Source organism: Podarcis melisellensis (genome assembly GCF_964234715.1).
Source record: "Podarcis melisellensis genome assembly, chromosome: 14".
Lineage (NCBI taxonomy): Eukaryota > Metazoa > Chordata > Lepidosauria > Squamata > Lacertidae > Podarcis > Podarcis melisellensis.
In genome coordinates, this window is record NC_138546.1 from 38623748 (window position 1) to 38639229 (window position 15482).

The following is a 15482-nucleotide window of genomic DNA, read 5'->3' on the forward strand; positions in this document are numbered from 1 at the left end:
CGCCGTGCGATTTCTGTTCTCATCCTGAAGCAAAGTTCTTAACCCGAGGTACTATTTCTGGGTTAGCAGAGTCTGTAACCTGAAGCGTATATAACCCGAGGTACCACTGTACTGATCTGATGTGTAGAGATCTTTCCTATTCTACTTAGTTCAAGAGGGTTCTGGAAGCTTCTTTGTGTGAAAGAAACAAGCAGAAGCTTTGTGATGTTTGGATTATGCCTTCAGAGAAGCTGAGTACAGCTGGCTTAAACTGGGTCTGTTATCTCTTCTGTCAAGGTCATACTAACTATAAAAGAAAGGCCAGAAGGAGCCTGGGTACCACTTTCTCTTTCTATCTCTCTTTGGATTTGGATTTGATATCCCGCCTTTCACTCCCTTTAAGGAGTCTCAAAGCGGCTAACATTCTCCTTTCCTTTACTCCCCCACAACAAACACTCTGTGAGGTGAGTGGGGCTGAGAGACTTCAGAGAAGTGTGACTGGCCCAAGGTCACCCAGCAGCTGCATGTGGAGGAGCGGAGATGCGAACCCGGTTCCCCAGATTACAAGACTACCGCTCTTAACCACTACACCACACGGGCTCTCTTCATTCTGTTGTGGTGTTCTGTATAGAGTATGCTTAGTGTTAAGGTTCAGACTTACAAAGTTATTGTAAGTTTAAGTTAAGTCTGCTGCAACTGGATTTCTTATGGACAGTGCCAATCCTGGATGTATTGGATTTGTGACCATTATGCTCATTTGCCTTCAGTAGCAGTAAAGTTGTGCTGGATGAAATACAATTGCCTCTGGTCTATTTTTGGGGAATTCTGCAACTTTTTTTTCTCTGCTAACTATACATTGGAATCTAAAAGGTAAAGGTAAAGGGATCCCTGACCATTAGGTCCAGTCGTGGCCGACTCTGGGGTTGCGGCGCTCACCTCGCTTTATTGGCCGAGGGAGTCGGCGTATAGCTTCCGGGTCATGTGACCAGCATGACTAAGCCACTAAGTCAGGGGTCCCTTTACCTCTATCTATCTATCTATCTATCTATCTATCTATCTATCTATCTATCTATCATCTCTCTCTCCCACCCCAGGAGGCTGTAGCTTAGTGGATATTTATTATAAAAATATCCACTGAGCTACAGCCTCCTTGTGGGCAAAAGTAGAGAATATGCTTGCATATATAAAATCAAACAGAAGGAGAACAGAAGGTGCATCCCACGTAGAACTAAATAAAGCTATATAAATTCAGTGTGGAATTCAGGCAGGGCCCCAGTTTTCACTGAGTCTGTAAGCTTGAAATTGGGGCTGAACCACTCCAGACTCCTCCAGAAACACTAAGAAATAATAATAAAAAATCCCTCCCTATAAGAAACAAAGCGTATCAGGAAAAAGTCTCGCCAGAATGTTTTCTTTCTTTTTTTATGGGGCATTCCATCATCAAGCCCCCACTTGCAACCCGGACCCAAGCCTACCACCTCAGCAGGAAGCAGGCATGGCAAGTTCAGAAAGTCAGACCAGAATAAATCCAAATGTCTCCTTACCTAGATATTTGTAGAAGTAGTACATCAAGACCAGCATAATACAACAGATGGCAACAAAGAAAACAGCAGTCATAGGAGTTAAAACCACGTTTTCTTCACTTTCTGATGAGTCGCTGTTTCCATCATTTGACGACCGCTTCAGACTCTCACTGTGAGGGTAAACAGAAGCAGTTATAGGTTCTCACTGCATCTTGTTAACATTTTCAACATAGGTCAATATGTGGATGTTTCTTTCTGCTTTAGTGATGGATTGGCTTTTCTCAATTAAGCAACATTCAGCAAGATTACATCATGGTTCATAGAATGAATATATATTTATCTTATGGCATATGCAGAGCTTAATATTTATTAGTCCATTCATTAGTATTAATATGAACTTAATACGTTTCAGTCACAAAAGACACCTGCTCTTAGGACTTCCCTATAGGAATGCTTTTTCTAGTTGTTCTGGTGGAGAAATGCCCATAAGAAGCATCAGACTTGAAATTCTGCACAGGTTTTCCAGGAAACCTATTCCTTAACAGTCCATGTGGCTTTTCAATGCCAACAGTATTTTCCAGGCATTGTGCCAAAAGTGTCCCCATGGAGAAAACACTACAAAATTAAAAATCAAGTAATTATCAGTTATAGATTTGATGCATATTTATATTGAATAAACATCACCTTTAATGAGATTCCTTTCTGTATTCAGCTCATCTCTAAGCAGTGCACTTGGCAGGGTTACTAATTTGGTCCAATCAGACTGTGTGGACCCTAATGCTTTTTGGAGGCCCTTAACAAAGCCACACAAGTCTACCATCAAACTGGGCCTTCTCCATGGGAATGCTTCTGGCATAATAATAATAATTATAATAATTTATTTATATCCCGCCCTCCCCAGCCGAAGCCGGGCTCAGGGCGGCTAACAACAATAAAATAATACAACATTCTAAAATCATTTCATTATAAAATTAATTCAAATCAGATTGATGGCAACCATTGGGCTAGAGTTCTGTGAAGATTGATAAAGGAGGGAGTCAGGCTGTGCCCTGGCCAAAGGCTTGGTGGAACAGCTCTGTCTTGTAGGCCCTGCGGAAAGATGTCAAGTCCCGCAGGGCCCTGGTCTCTTGTGGCAGAGCGTTCCAGCAGATCGGAGCCACAGCTGAAAAAGCCCTGGCTCTGGTTGAGGCCAGCCTAACCTCTCTGTGGCCTGGGACCTCCAAGATGTTTTTGTTTGAAGATCGTAAGTTCCTCTGTGGGACATACCAGGAGAGGCGGTCCCATAGGTACGAGAGTCCTAGGCCGTATAGGGCTTTAAAGGTTAAAACCAGCACCTTAAACCTGATCCTGTACTCCACCGGGTTGTATCCAGCTGGTTGTCCTGCTCAGATGGAATTATCCATGAACAGGATACTGGATTTATTGGGAAATCTGTGTGGTCCATCTTGTTCATTGGATGGCAGCAGTTCTCCAGGGTTTCAGACGGAGGTCTTTCTGAGCTCTACCTGAAAGATGCTCTAACTACTGTCTATTGCCCAGTTGCAAATCAATGGATTTTTCACCATCTTTTGCTCTTCCCATACAACCTATCGACCAAGACCTTGATCCCCACATATTTACTGATTGAGAGAAAGAGCGATCTCCAGTGGAACTGTTTGAGAGAAAGAGAGAACAAACACACAAAGCAAAATTGTCCCTGTAGCAGCAAATGTGTTGTCCAGTAACAGGAACTTTTCATATATTAAGGTTAAACCAAGGAAACTTACAGCTCTGCCATTCCGCTCCAGTAGCCTCCCAATGCTACAGAGACCACAGCAATTAGAAAGATAGCCACCATGCTGAAGTCAAATTTTGGGTGAGGTGGTGAATATAATGTCACGTTGACGTTCTTTCCAAGATCCTGGAAATTATAAAAGCATCGGATTAGAGATGTCTGTTGAAAGAAGGTGCTTTACATTTCAATATCTGACCACGATTCTGGGATATTCCGAAACATAGCCTGGCAAGGAAGTCCACTTTCCTTTACCAACCCACCTGCTTACAGGTGCATATTTTAGTCATCTGTAGCACATCAAACAGCCAGAACACGAAAACAGCTAGGGTGGTTCTAGGTTTGAATGAGGAGATGAAAGTACAAACCCCCCTGAAGATCACTGGATGACTTTGAGCCCTGCTAGCCTAACCAACCTCACAAGGTTGTAGAAAGGACATAGTGGAGAAGCAGGGAGAACATGAAAAAAAAAAATCAGGAAAGAGAATAAACCCTTTTCCAATGTACAAAAACACTGGCCACCAAGAAGCAATTCTCATTCATGATGTGAATGTAGAAGACTGCAGCAATAAAACTATTCACAGCTCAATCTTCACCCATTGGCCTGGTTTGCATGTCAGGCCCCCCTCAATATTCCGCAGCTAGGTGGGCTCCATCGGGCCCTCCCCATCATAGCAGCAGGAGGGCCCAATGGAGTCTGTCACAGCCTCAGCAGGCCCCACCAGACCTTTCGGAGGGCATGCCTAGCACTCATCCCCAATCATTTTGCTGCTGTGCTGCATTGAGCTAATCCATACTTTGGTTTAGTGTGTCGTCTGAACCCAGCTTCATGCTTCAGCTCTCCTGGACGAATCTGATGTGTAGCGATCTTTCCTGTTCTGCTTAATTCAAGAGGGTTCTTGAAGCTTGTCTATGTGAAAGCAGGAGGTTTCTGACGTTAGGGTTTAAACTGGTTTAAACTGGTTCTGTTATCCTTTCTGTCAAGGTTATGCTGACTATAATGGTAAGGCCAGAAGGAGCCTGAACTCACTTTCTTTTTCTATGTCATTGTTCTTATGTGGTGTTCTGTTCTGTATGCCATAGTGTTAAGGTTTAGTCTTATAAATTATTGTTAAGTTTAAGATAAGTCTGTTGCGACTGCATTTCTTATGGACTGTGCCAGTCCTGAATGTATTGGATTTGTGACCATTATGCTCATTTGCCTTCAGTAGCAGTAATAATAATAATAGTAAAAAAATTTATTTATATCCCGCCCTCCCCAGCCAAAGCTGGGCTCAGAGCGGCTAACAACAGTAAAATGATAAAACATTCTAAAATCATTTCATTATAAAATCAGTTCAAATCAGATCAATGGCAACCATTGGGCTAGAGTTCTGCGAGGATTGCCAAAGGAGGGGGTCAGGCTGTGCCCTGGCGAAAGGGCCTGGTGGAACAGCTCTGCCTTGCAGGCCCTGCAGAAAAATGTCAAGTCCCGCAGGGCCCTCGTCTCTTGTGACAGAGCGTTCCACCAGATTGGAGCCACAGCCAAAAAAGCCCTGGCTCTGGTTGAGGCTAGCCTAACCTCCCTGTCCTCCATGGGACATACCAGGAGAGGCGGTCCTGTAGGTATGAGGGTCCTTGGCCGTATAGGGCTTTAAAGGTTAAAACCAGCACCTTAAACCTGATCCTGTACTCCACCGGGAGCTCAGTAAAGCTCTGCTGGATGAAATTGCCTCTGGTCTATTTTTTGGGAACTCTGCAATGTGTTTAAGTTTTTTCCTTCACACACAGACGACAAAATCATGAGACATAAATCATAGGAGAAAGCTTGGTTGCAGTTTGTGGTTAGTGTGAAGAGAACTACCGTAACTGATGAACCAGGGTTCGGACAACATGCTAAACATGGCTTACCATGCTTTGTCACTATTGTATGAAAAACTAAGCCATGCATAAACGTAGCTCAGTGCAGCACAACAGCAAAATGACTGGGAGGAGTAGCCACAATCTCCTTTCCAGGGTTCTGTGCTAAGCCATGGGTCACTTAGTGCAATGTGCAAACCAGGCCACTGTATTCTTCTAAGAAACTGCCTCCTACCTTTATCACCACTGTATGAAAAGCCGCAACACAAAATGAATAAAATAAGATGCAAAAAAGAGGATTTTAGCTGCAAACATAATCTACCATGGTCATTTAATAAACCAAGTACATCATGCTCCTTCATTCTGATTGCAAGTGTTCTAATGAAAAATGAACACACAGTGGTAAAAATTAATGCTGACAAAGACAAACAAAAAAGAGGAAATTGGTCAAGTAACTGTCAGAGAAGAAAATAATGCACAAATATTGTCATTGTATCCAACTAAGTCCTAGACTCATTGAAAGAAATGAGTGAGTCATGACCTCTGATTTCAACTCTGCGTAGGAATGAGTTGAATACAGCCCTTTATTAAGGTGCTTTGTTTTGGTAAAAGATGTTTCATCCAGCATCTCTCTTCCTTTTTAGGAACATAACAGAGCAGATAAAAAACAAGTTACTGAAGTCAAGACAACATAGCAAGGTATTTTCAGAGGCTTCAAAGTATCTATGGAATTTCCATCCTAGTAATCAGAAATTGAAAAAAGAGCAAAGGAGATACAACGAGATGCTGCAAAAAGTGTATTTATCTGATTGGATTTCACCTGACCAAGTACTGAAAGAGGGGAGAAGAGGGAAGAAGGAGTACGTGGCGTTTGCCTCCTAGGTGGGTCATAAGGAAAGGGTTAAAATGAGTATGATGTGATTGGCCAGTGGAAACTGATAGGAGGAGTTAGGGTTAGAGGGGGAGTTGTGTGAAAGTCAGTTGAGAGTTGGGAGTTGGAGAAGGAAGAGGGAGGTCTGTGGGTTGGTAGAGCTGTGTTGTGAGAGAGTGAGAGGAATTGTTAGGTGGAGTCAGATAGTTAGTTGGGATAATCAGTTTGAAGTTGTTAGTAACATTGGGTCAGTAAAGAAACTAAGATTAAGAAACTGCCAAGAAAAATTAACTGAAACCATAAGCTTTTTCATGCTTATAAAAATAAACTTGATTATTTGTTAATGTTAACAACTGTCTGGACTCCGTGTGTGCCCGTGAGAAACGGGTTGGTGGCAGCGAAGAAAGCAGTCACAGTGGTGGCACAGGGTCAATAGACTGTCAAACGTCCAGGGACCCTGTGTGATCGCCACAGAGGCCCAGAAGTGAAATCAAAATATCTCATTTCCAAACCCGTTTCAACTCCCATTTTCCGAAGCAATCCAGAAAAGTACTTACCTCTTTCAAATTGATTATATCTTCATTGCTTACAAGTGTAATTGGGATGGTGATGTTTGCAGTCTTGTTACCATAAGGAGTATCCTAGAAAAAGGACACTCATAATGCATCTGCTTTACTGAACGAATCTCTGCTTAAAAGTCTATCAAAACATTCTGTCTTATCCCTAGGCCTATACTACATATTACTGCAGATTAATATGGCAGATCTGGATCATGGTATGCAACCAGAGCTGTAGCTAGGTGATCTTGCGCCCCTGGCAGAACAATCCAGACAAATTAGCCACAGACAAATTAGCTCTTCTTTCTGCCTCTCCTCCCCATTCAATTCACTCTCTATTTAAAACCATTTCTTATGAGGCAATATTCAATATCTAAATTTATGGACATATTTTTAAGCCGATTTTGTGCCCTACCATCACCTGTGTCCCTGGTTGGGGCCCACCTCGCCACCCCCTAGCTACGGCCCTATATGCAACCAGTCCAGGATGGCACTCATCTGAAAAATCAGGTGTGCAGCTTGGGGTCAGTCCTGGACTCACTGCTGTCTGGAGAGGCACAAGTGCTTGGCAGTGCCAGGAGTGCTTTTTATGAGTGCCATTTTGTACACCAGCTTTTTATCTGTCGCCATCACCCATATAATATTTTCCCTCTTCAGTTCTCACCGTCAATATCAGCAAGAAGGAAAGGGTATTTATGATGATGGCCACCAAAATATAGAACTGCTTTGCAACTGACCGAAGCCTTGCCCCTTCAATCCTAACCCTAGATTAAGATTTGGTAGGGCCTTCAGGAGCCAAATAAAATTGGGCAAGTTCTAGATTACTGTCAGATGGCCATCTTGGATTCAAAAAGGGGAAAAACACCGCCACCTTAATGAAATCCACAGTAAAGAGACAAAAACAACCGCCACAATTTAAGCAAAACATTTTTCATGCAAAAGCAGCCATGTCTATTAGAACTTACTATGCCAGTGTCACTGGCGATGAGCAGCATTTTAGCACCGAGTTTCTGAGCGATCTCTGCCTTTTCTACAAAAGTGCAGTTTCCTCTCGACACAACGATTGCTTTGTCCTTGACAGTTTCATGAGTGGCATCCGAGGGACTGCAAAGCAATTTGGGGGTCAAGATCTCCAGTCTTGTATACGTCTAAGATGCAAAAGGAAAAGATTGGAAGTGCAAGAGAATTCTGTAATATAGCTGAAGCAGTTAATCTAACAGCCTTATTATTTACTGAAAACAGATGGAATAAAGATCATGACACTATGAAGCTGAAAAGTCGTTAGAAGAAGAAGAAGAAGAGTTTGGATTTGATATCCCGCCTTTCACTCCCCTTCAGGAGTCTCAAAGCGGCTACTGTGAGGTGAGTGGGGCTGAGAGACTTCACAGAAGTGTGACTGGCCCAAGGTCACCCAGCAGCTGCATGTGGAGGAGCGGAGACGCGAACCCGGTTTCCCAGATTACGTGACTACCGCTCTTAACCACTACACCACACTGGCAAAGAAACTGTACTTCCAGACACCTTAGTGGTTTAGTTTAATATTGTATTTACTGTACCACTCAGACTGCTGGCATGGGATACTGTTTCTACGTGTTTTCCCCACGTTAACACTCCTTGCATGTAGAACTCTAGTCCATCATCCAGACTAGTCATCAGTTTGCAGCAAGTTTCTTTTACCATGGGAATATTTGCAACTATTATCTGAAACCATTCTACTTTTTCAGGCCTCAAAACAACTTCATTCTCACTACATTTTGTTGCACACATAGATCTAGCCTTACTTCAAGGGCCTTTTCTGGAACACCCATACCATACAGGGCATAGTCTAGATGGAAAGATTGTGCCATTAGGATGTGAATGATTGTGACATATTTTCCCAAGGAAAAGTCACTTGATTCTTAGGAAATACAAGAGTATAATTACTTACAACGTTATTTAAGGCACTAGGAAGGGAGGTCCACTCAGAGTTATAATATATGCAGTAGTCCTTTGTTAACAGAGGATTATCGATCTGAATTGCATGCAAGATTCCTTGACTGGCGTTGACCTATAATTGAAAAAGATTTTTTCCATTAACCACTTTAAAATACGAATGAAAATGCTGACTAGCATCATTTTGAAAGGGTTTTAGATTATGCAATGCCAAATCATTTCTTATAAAAGCATAATACTAGGATCCCAATACTAGGAATACAGCAGGGCCTTTCAGAGCATTTTCATACAGCTCAGATTCCCACCCCCCAAAAAACTGAAAGATTAATATGTTAAGAACATGAGGGAAAGGGACTCTAACATTGGCATGTGCTTGATCTACAACATATTAAAAACTATGAAATTTGCACTATGAAATTTGCATAAGCCTAACACATATTTACTGATACAGTGGTACCTTGGTTTACGAACTTAATCCGTTCTGTAAGTCCGTTCTTAAACCAAGGCATGCTTTCCCATAGCAGTGGGGGACTCAATTTACAAAGGGAACACACTCAACAGGAAGCGGAACATGTTCTGCTTCCAAGACAAAGTTCACAAACCAAAACACCTACTTCCGGGTTTGCAGTGTTCTTAATCCAAGTTGTTCATAAACTAAGATGTTCTTAAACCAAGGTACCACTGTATATGCTTCTTTATTTTATTATGGATATTTTGCTGATTTGATTGCTGTTCCCTGTATTGTGTGTGTGTGTGTATTGAAAGGCAGGTTAAAAGTTTTCTACATGAACAAATAAAGACAGGAACAAAAGGGTGAAACAATCCACATCCCTATACTTGATAAACTGATACACGTTAATTTCATTGAGTTACAGTGGTGCCTCGCAAGACGAAATTAATTCGTTCCGCAAGTCTCTTCGTCTTGCGAGTTTTTTGTCTTGCGATGCACGGTTTTCCATAGGAATGCATTGAAAATCAATTAATGCGTTCCTATGGAAAACGCCTTCCCCCGACCTCTTCTGGCGGGCGGCATTTTAAAATCGCCCGGGACAGCGGAGGACTTCTCCGCTGTCCGGGGCGATTTAAAAGCCCCTGGGAAGGCAGGCAGGGGGGACAAAGGCTTTCTCGCCCCGCCGCTCGGCTTCGGGACATCGTTCCGATGCCGGGCGGCGGGGGGAGGCTTTCTCGCCCGGCCGCCCGGCTTCGGGACATCGTTCCGATGCCGGGCGGCGGGGGGAGGCTTTCTCGCCCGGCCGCCCGGCTTCGGGACATCGTTCCGATGCCGGGCGGCTGGGGGAGGCGTTCCTGCCCCACCGCCCGGCATCGGGACGATGCCCCGATGCCGGGCGGCGGGGGGAGGCGTTCCTGCCCCACCGCCCGGCATCGGGACGATGCCCCGAAGCCGGGCGGCTGGGGGAGGCGTTCCTGCCCCACCGCCCGGCATCGGGACGATGCCCCGATGCCGGGCGGCGGGGGGAGGCTTCAAAAGCCGTCCGGGGGCTTTTAAATCGCCCCGGACAGTCCCGGGGCGATTTAAAAGCCCCCGGTTAGGCAGGCAGGGGGGGCAAAAGTCTTTGCCCCCCCTGCCTGCCTTCAAAAGCCGTCCGGGATAGCGGGAAGCGCTTCCCTGCTATCCCGGACCGCTTTTAAAATGCTGGCGTTGGGGAGGAAAACCTTTCGCCCCCGCCGGCCTTCCTGGACCTCTTCTGAAGTCCGGGGGGGGGGAAGGCTTTGCTCCCCACCGCCAGCATTTAAAAAAAGGTCCCCGAGATTTCCCTATGGGCTTTCGTCTTGCGATGCAAGCCCATAGGGAAAATCGTCTAGCGAAGCGTCGCAAAAACCGAAAAACCCTTTCGTCTTGCGGGTTTTTCGTCTTGCGAGGCATTCGTCTTGCGGGGCACCACTGTATTATATTTGTTAGTAGTTTTTCTCACAGTGACCCAAGGTGACTTATATTAAAACCATTTAAGAACATCCAATGAAAATAAAAAGCACAATTCAACAGATAAAACACATCAGGGCTTACTGATCCCATCCCACCATTCTAATTAATAGCCAAAAGCCTGGGTAAAGAGAAAAGTCCTTTCCTAGTGCCTAAAATAGAAAAAGATAGTGCCAGGCATGTCTTCCTGGGAAAAGCACTGGAGTCCTGAGCTGCATAGGCCTTATAGGTCAAATCCAGTACTCTGAATTGAGCACTGGTAGCCCAGCGCATTTGTTCCAGAATCAGTGTTACATGTTCAGATTGTTCTGCCCCAGTCAACAACTGGACAGCTGCAATTTCTGAACCGTTTCTACACCAGCTGCGGTTTCTGAACCATTTTCAAAGGCAGCCCAACATACAGTAGTACATTGCAGTAGTTCCTTGTTGGGACCATAAAATCCTGGATTATTAAGCACCTATGCCTTGGTGTGAGATGAGAAACCAACCAGCAAGACAAGGATAACCAGAGCTTCCCATTACGCGTAAACCAGGAACTACTGTTAAGGGCTTCCAAACAAAGATAACTTTAAGCTATGCTTTGAAATCCTGGCTTGTTTAGAAGCCATTAACTATAGTTTCCTGGTCCAAACATAACATAACAGGAAACCATGGTCAACTGCAGCTTCCAGGCTTGCGCAAAGGTGCACAGAACTTGAACATACCCTCGTTTAAGAAGCAAGGATTTGATAGGCCAAACACAGTTTGCACAAGAGATGAAATGAAAACAGTACCAACAGTATTAGTCATGGGTAGGCAAACTAAGGCCCGGGGGCCAGATCTGGCCCAATCGCCTTCTAAATCCGGCCTGCGGATGGTCCGGGAATCAGTGGGTGTTTACATGAGTAGAATGTGTTTTTATTTAAAATGCATCCCTGGGTTATTTGTGGAGCATAGGAATTTGTCCCCCCCCCCCAAAAAAAGATATATATAGTTTGGCCGCCCACAAGGTCTGAGGGACAGTGGACAGGCCCCTTGCTGAAAAATTTTGCTGACCCCTGGTATTTGTGGATGTTCAGATTTCTCAGATTGTAACAGTATAGTAACAATACTTATCAAGGATCAATTGCCTCATACAGATTTGCAGAGTATTTAAAAAGCTTCAACAAACACTTATTTAATACTTCAGAATCAAGTCCTATTTCTAACACTCATCCAAGGACAGAATTTCATGTTACAATAAAGAATGTGTGTAATAAAAAAGCAACAACTGCTGCTTCTCAGAGAATGTATTCCTCCCAATTGTACTTTTCACTAGAAGCTGCAGCTCAGAAACAGAAGAGTAGTACGCCTGAAACATTTCACCTGCAACTCCCCCCTAACCTCTCACTCCCAAACAAGTCCAACCCATCTGCAAAGCAGGAATCTCAACCAGAACATACATGACAGATGGCCATCCAACCTCTTCTCAAAAACCTCCAAGGAAGGAGAACCCACCACCTCTCATGGAAGGCTGTTCCACTGTCAAACAACTCTTACTAACAGAAAGTTCTTCCTGATGTTTTACTTCTCTCTTTTTTTTTTACATCTGTAGGTGTAGCATGGGATGTGCTGGACCGTTTTCTTGCCTGGACTGAATGACAGCCAACAAACTGAAGCTCATTCCAGATAAGACAGAGGCACTGTTAGTAGGGGGTTCCCTAGACCATTTGAATGGGATGTGGCTTGCTCTTGATCGGTTTGCACGCCCTCTGCAGAAGCAAGTCCATAGCTTGGGGTTATTTCAGGATCCCTTGAAGATCAGGTGACCTCGGTAGCATGGAGTGCCTTCCATCAGCTTTGGCTGGTAGCCCAAGCTGCACTATCCGGAGAGGGATAACCTAACTTCTGTCGTCTATACTCTAGTAATGTCTAGGCTAGATTTCTGTAACTTGTTGTATGTGGGGCTGCCTCTGAAGATGGTTCTGAAATTTCAGTGGCAATAGTTTCAGCATAAAACACCAATCCTGGCCCAACTGCGCTGGCTTCCAATTTCCGGGCCCAAATCAAAGTGCTACTTTTGACCTAGAAAGCATTAAATGACTCAGGACACAATACATCAAGGACCACTCCTCCCCATATGAACCAACCTGGACCCTACAATCATCAACTGAGGTCCTTCTTCGTGTGCTGCACAATAAGTCCGGCTGGTGGCAACATGAGAACGGGCCTTTTCTGTGTTGGCTCCTGACTTGTAGAATGCTCTCCCCAGGGAGGCTTGCCTGACACCTTTATTACGTATCTTTAGATGCCAGGTGAATACATTCTTCTTCCCAGGTCTTTGGCTAAGTAATCTTAAAGTGCATGTGGTGTTATTGTTATTACCTTATGTGTGTTTGTGTTTTTACACTGTAAACCACAGTGCGATCCTCAGTTGAAGGGTGCTGCAGAAATCTAACTAACTAACAAATAAATCATTTATTTAAAACCGCATTAGTGATTGCAAATACAAACTTAGGCCTGGTAACAATCTAAGAGCCATTGCATCACATTAATAGCACAACCTCGGTTGGGGTGATGCAGATAAAGTCTCAGGCATAATTCTCAATGCCTGCCTGCAGATACCAAAGGCAGGGAGCAAGTTTAGCTCCCAAACCTAATGGTGTGAATTGCACCCTTTGACTTTCCCTCACAAAATTGAAAGCTGGGGGGGGGGTGCTGTACTCGGGGACATTTGGGGCAGGGCAAGGATAAAACTTGGCCTGCATCCTTGCGGTTATCCCGACAGTCGCTGAATGAGATCATGCCAGGGTGTGTGTACATACACACACATACACGGTGGACGCTCGGGTTGCGAACGTGATCCGTGCGGGAGGCACGTTCGCAACCCGCAGCGTTTGCCACCTGCAGCGTCACGTCTGCACACGCACAGGTTGCAATTTGGCGCTTCTGCGCATGCACGAGGGCAAAACCCGGAAGTCACCTGTTCTGGTACTTCTGGGTTCGGCGTGGTGCGCAACCCGAAAAGGCACAACCCAAAGCGTCTGTAACCCGAGGTTGTTGTTGTTTAGTCGTTCAGTCGTGTCCGACTCTTCGTGACCCCATGGACCAGAGAACGCCAGGCACCTCTGTCCTCCACTGCCTCCCGCAGTTTGGTCAGACTCATGCTGGTAACCTCGAAAACACTATCCAACCATCTTTTGTTGACTATGAGGGCCACTCCATTTCTTTTACGGGTTTCTTGCCCACAGTAGTAGATATGATGGTCATCCGAACTGAATTCACCCATTCCCGTCCATTTTAGTTCACTGATGCCCAGGATGTCAATATTTATTCTTGCCATCTCATTTTTGACCACCTCCAACTTACCCAGGTTCATGGTTCTTACATTCCAGGTTCCTATGCAATATTTTTCTTTACAGCATTGGAGGTATGACTGTACATACCTACAGCACACGTCTACACAGAGACCCATCATTACCTCCTGGAATCTTTGACATAACCAAGCCCTACCTACTAGAACTGGAGGCATTTTGTGAATTCATAGGAACAGCCAGATAAAAGATAATAATAACCCACACCATCTCCCATCAGATCTCCCTGGTTCCCAACATGGGCACAAGCCCCACAGTGGAGCAATTTGATTTTCAAGGGGGGCAATTCAAGAATGAGTTACAGTATTAACAGTGAATGGCCTTCTAGGCGTCCTCCACGCAAACAGGAGCTCGCTTTTTGGATAATAAGAATAATATGTCACGGGAGGGGGAGATAACAGGATTTTAGAGGTGCTGAGGTGGGGCATGGAAAAAAAAAAATTAAAGGGTTGGGAACCACTGGTTCTAATTCCATCTAATTACATTCAGTTCCTAATCCGGTGCCCCTGGAGGAGGGAGGCAAGCCGGGAGCGCCGGCAATGGCCACGGTCCCGGTTTGCTCCTCACCCCGTCCTACCAATAGCCATGGAGGTTTCTTTTTTCTTCCCACCCCTCAGATCTACCCACAGCCATAGTTTCGTTAGTCCCGGGCTGTGATTCTGTTTACGTGGCAAAGCATTTGAGAAGAACCCGGTATTACAAACACACACACGGGACCGAGCCCCTTGCGCCTCAGAAACGCCCCTCGCTAGGGAAGCTTCCCCAGGTTTCCCTCAGGAAGCCGCCCCGACCGCCACCCCGGGGCACGCCGGAGTAGCACGACGGGCGCCCGGTGCTTCGGAGGCCCGCTTCCGGGCCCAGGCAAACCCCTTACCAGCGGGAGGAGCAGGCCCCAAAGGGCGGCCCGGAGCAGCCGGGCGGCCCCCATCCTCCTTCCTCGACTCCTCGCCGGGTCTGGAAACGGGTCTTCTTCCCTCGCAGCACCTTGCGGCCTTTCTCCTCCGCGCCACTCACAAACAGACCCAAACGAAATCACGCCCCGGTTTCTCTCGTCGTATCCGCGAGGCCGGCCGCCCTCCTCCTCGCCGCCGAGCTCCTCCGCTTCTCCTTTCGTTTCGGCCGGCCGTCTTGAAGCGGCGAGTCCCAAACGGGTCGCCTTTTTCTGGGCGGGATTTCGCCGCGGGGAGAGGCGGCCCGCCTGAGGGGAAGCCCAAGATGTCTCAAAGGTCTCTCTCGGGCAGCCCTCGTGGCCTTTGGGCAGCGGGGGGAAAGAGACGGCTGCTTATTTTTGAGGCCCCGGGGCTTGGCGGCTGTCGGGTAGGGAAATGTGGCGAGTTTGAGCGGCCGACGGTTCTCTGAGCATATTCAGAATTCCTCGCCGGGTTCCTGCGCCTGTTCAGAGTTGCCCCAAAGCCAAAACAACACACGCCTAATAGCGAAGTGTCTCTTCCCTTTCGCTTTGTAAAGGAGACAAGGGTGTATGGCTCCATATGAAACCTCTCCAGAGCAATTTCACAATTTAAAAACACTTGAAATTCTCTTTTTTTCCCCCCACCTCCCCGTATTTTCTTAAGTTGCAAGCCCAGCTGAGCTCCCTTTGGGGAGTATGAGTGGGGCATAAGATTTTTAAATTTTAAAGAGTTTTTATTATTATTATTCAGAAGGCCCAAGGACAAGTCTTTTGGTCTTTGTTTTAATAGTGTAATATTCCCCGCCCCCTGCCAAATCTTTATATT

The 15482-nt window shown here is 45.6% G+C and overlaps 1 protein-coding gene across 3 annotated transcripts in view; it reads right to left on the reverse strand.

The window, feature by feature from the left end:
* Positions 1-15228, reverse strand: part of SPPL2A (signal peptide peptidase like 2A) — a 37209-nt gene extending 21981 nt beyond the window's left edge. For 2 of the 3 annotated variants that reach the window (XM_081888598.1, XM_081888597.1), the window contains exons 1-6: positions 14621-15224; positions 8468-8587; positions 7506-7688; positions 6541-6624; positions 3269-3402; positions 1524-1672 (exon numbers count right to left, since the gene is read on the reverse strand). In XM_081888598.1, the coding sequence (XP_081744724.1) occupies positions 1524-1672; positions 3269-3402; positions 6541-6624; positions 7506-7688; positions 8468-8587; positions 14621-14674 (724 nt within the window). In that variant the 5' untranslated portion in view covers positions 14675-15224. Of the gene's footprint in view, positions 1-1523; positions 1673-3268; positions 3403-6540; positions 6625-7505; positions 7689-8467; positions 8588-14620 lie in introns of all 3 variants that reach the window. The other variant, XR_014162895.1, reaches the window with a different exon arrangement.
* Between the last annotated feature and the right edge of the window lie 254 nt (positions 15229-15482).